The sequence below is a fragment of the Xiphophorus maculatus genome, chromosome 13, assembly GCF_002775205.1.
Source record: "Xiphophorus maculatus strain JP 163 A chromosome 13, X_maculatus-5.0-male, whole genome shotgun sequence".
Lineage (NCBI taxonomy): Eukaryota > Metazoa > Chordata > Actinopteri > Cyprinodontiformes > Poeciliidae > Xiphophorus > Xiphophorus maculatus.
This window is the reverse complement of record NC_036455.1, coordinates 7,748,278-7,750,839: the sequence shown is the minus strand read 5'-3', so window position 1 is coordinate 7,750,839 and position 2,562 is coordinate 7,748,278. Positions and strand designations below refer to the sequence as shown.

Sequence of the window (2,562 nt, the reverse complement as noted above, 5' to 3'; positions counted from 1 at the left end):
ACTCAATTCTGTACATTCTATTGTTGATTTAAAAAACTACAAAAATAAACCCCACTAACTCTCTCTATGGTACAGAATAATACAAATCAATCCCTCAAGTCCAATCATGTGAAAATGTTCTGGAAGGGAGTCCATGTCCGGTCAAACTCTGTTAATGCATGAAATAGTCAGTGGGCCCCCAAGCCTCTTCATCTATCAGCATCAGTACTGGCACTCCTCAGGGCTGTGTGCTGAGCCCTCTGCTCTTCACGTTGTACACACACAACATACAGTTTGACATAAACTGTAAGTTAATACAATAACATACAGTTTATCATTATTGTTTATTGATACAGAATATACCAAAAAAAACAAGAAAGCATCTCTGAAGGAAAATGTGTCATGGTTGCACATCTCCAAGTATCCAAATGATCACATTTAACAAATACTACATTTTTCAGCTTTATAGACATGAAACCCCTCCAGTCTTTCATTCTAGTTTTAAACCAAATCAGTTCTATAGTGAACCTCAACATAGGACATGTATGGAAAATACTTCTACAGCTTTTCACCTGTGTGACGCCTCAAGTGGTGAATTAAACTCACCTTGTGACGAAAACTTTCTCCACAGGTCACACATGAAAATGGTTTTTCACCAGTGTGAATCATCATGTGTTCAGTTAAAATCCGTTTGTGACCAAAACTTTTTCCACATTTCACACATGAAAACGGCTTTTCACCAGTGTGAATCATCATGTGCTGAGTTAAACTAAGTTTTTGACTAAAACTTTTTCCACAGTTCTCACATGAAAATGGCTTTTCACCAGTGTGAATCATCATGTGCAGAGTCAAATGCTGTTGGTGACTAAAACCTTTTCCACAATTCACACATGAAAATGGCTTTTCACCAGTGTGAATCATCATGTGCCGAGTTAAAACCTGTTTGTGACTAAAACCTTTTCCACAGTTCACACATGAAAACGGCTTTTCACCAGTGTGAATCATCATGTGCTGAGTTAAATTACATTTTTTACTAAAACTTTTTCCACAGTTCACACATGAAAACGGCTTTTCACCAGTGTGAATCATCATGTGCCGAGTTAAATGCTGTTTTTGACTAAAACTTTTTCCACAGTTCACACATGAAAACGGCTTTTCACCAGTGTGAGTCATCATGTGCAGAGTTAAACCTTTTTTGACTAATTCCACAGTTCACACATGAAAACGGCTTTTCACCAGTGTGAATCATCATGTGTTCAGTTAAACTAAGTTTTCGACTAAAACCTTTTCCACAGTTCACACATGAAAACGGCTTTTCACCAGTGTGAATCATCATGTGCTGAGTTAAATACTGTTTTTGACTAAAACTTTTTCCACATTTCACACATGAAAACGGCTTTTCACCAGTGTGAATCATCATGTGCCGAGTTAAAACCTGTTTGTGACTAAAACCCTTTCCACAGTTCACACATGAAAGCGGCTTTTCACCTGTGTGAATCATCATATGCTGAGTTAAAATCCGTTTTTGACCAAAACTTTTTCCACATTTCACACATGAAAACGGCTTTTCACCAGTGTGAATCTTCATGTGCCGAGTTAAAATCCGTTTGTGACTAAAACATTTTCCACATTTCACACATGAAAACGGCTTTTCACCAGTGTGAATCATCATGTGCTGAGTTAAATACTGTTTTTGACTAAAACCTTTTCCACAGTTCACACATGAAAATCGTTTTTCACCAGTGTGAATCATCATGTGTTCAGTTAAACTAAGTTTTCGACTAAAACCTTTTCCACAGTTCACACATGAAAACGGCTTTTCACCAGTGTGAATCATCATGTGCTGAGTTAAATGCTGTTTTTGACTAAAACTTTTTCCACAGTTCACACATGAAAACGGCTTTTCACCAGTGTGAATCATCATGTGCCGAGTTAAAACCTGTTTGTGACTAAAACCTTTTCCACAGTTCACACATGAAAACGGCTTTTCACCTGTGTGAATCATCATATGCTTAGTTAAATGCTGTTTGTGACTAAGACTTTTTCCACAGGTCACACATGAAAACGGCTTTTCACCAGTGTGAATCATCATGTGCAGAGTTAAATGCTGTTTGTGACTAAAACTTTTTCCACAGGTCACACATGAAAACGGCTTTTCACCAGTGTGAATCATCATGTGCCGAGTTAAAACGTGTTTGTGACTAAAATTACACATGAAACGCTTTTCACCCGTATGAGTTCTCAAGTGAGCATCAAAAACAGATTTGAAAGCAAAACACTTTTTACAGATGTCACATGAGAAAGGTTTTCTTCTTTCCTGATTTTGGTTCTCAGCTTCAGCAGCTTCCTGGAAGATGTCTTGGTTCCTGTTTGGTTCTGATTCAGTGTGGTCTGTTTGCTCATCAACAGGAACCACCATGCAGGTATCAGTCTCCTGTTTTAATTCAATCTGTTCTTCAGCCTGACTGCAGTAAACTTCTTTCTCTTCCACTTTTATCTGATGATCTTCTGGCTCTTCCTGTTCTTGTTTCACCTGCACAGGTTCTAACTCCTCCTGGTCCAGAGTGGATCTCGTCTCCTGCT

The 2,562-nt window shown here is 38.3% G+C and overlaps 1 protein-coding gene across 1 annotated transcript; it reads right to left on the bottom strand.

The window, feature by feature from the left end:
* Positions 1-1,207: 1,207 nt before the first annotated feature.
* Positions 1,208-1,993, bottom strand: LOC111610470 (gastrula zinc finger protein XlCGF8.2DB-like; the record flags this gene model as incomplete). The annotated part of the gene is made up of 1 exon (XM_023344700.1): positions 1,208-1,993. A coding segment is annotated over one exon (786 nt), but the record flags the coding sequence as incomplete, so codon positions are not given.
* Positions 1,994-2,562: the final 569 nt, after the last annotated feature.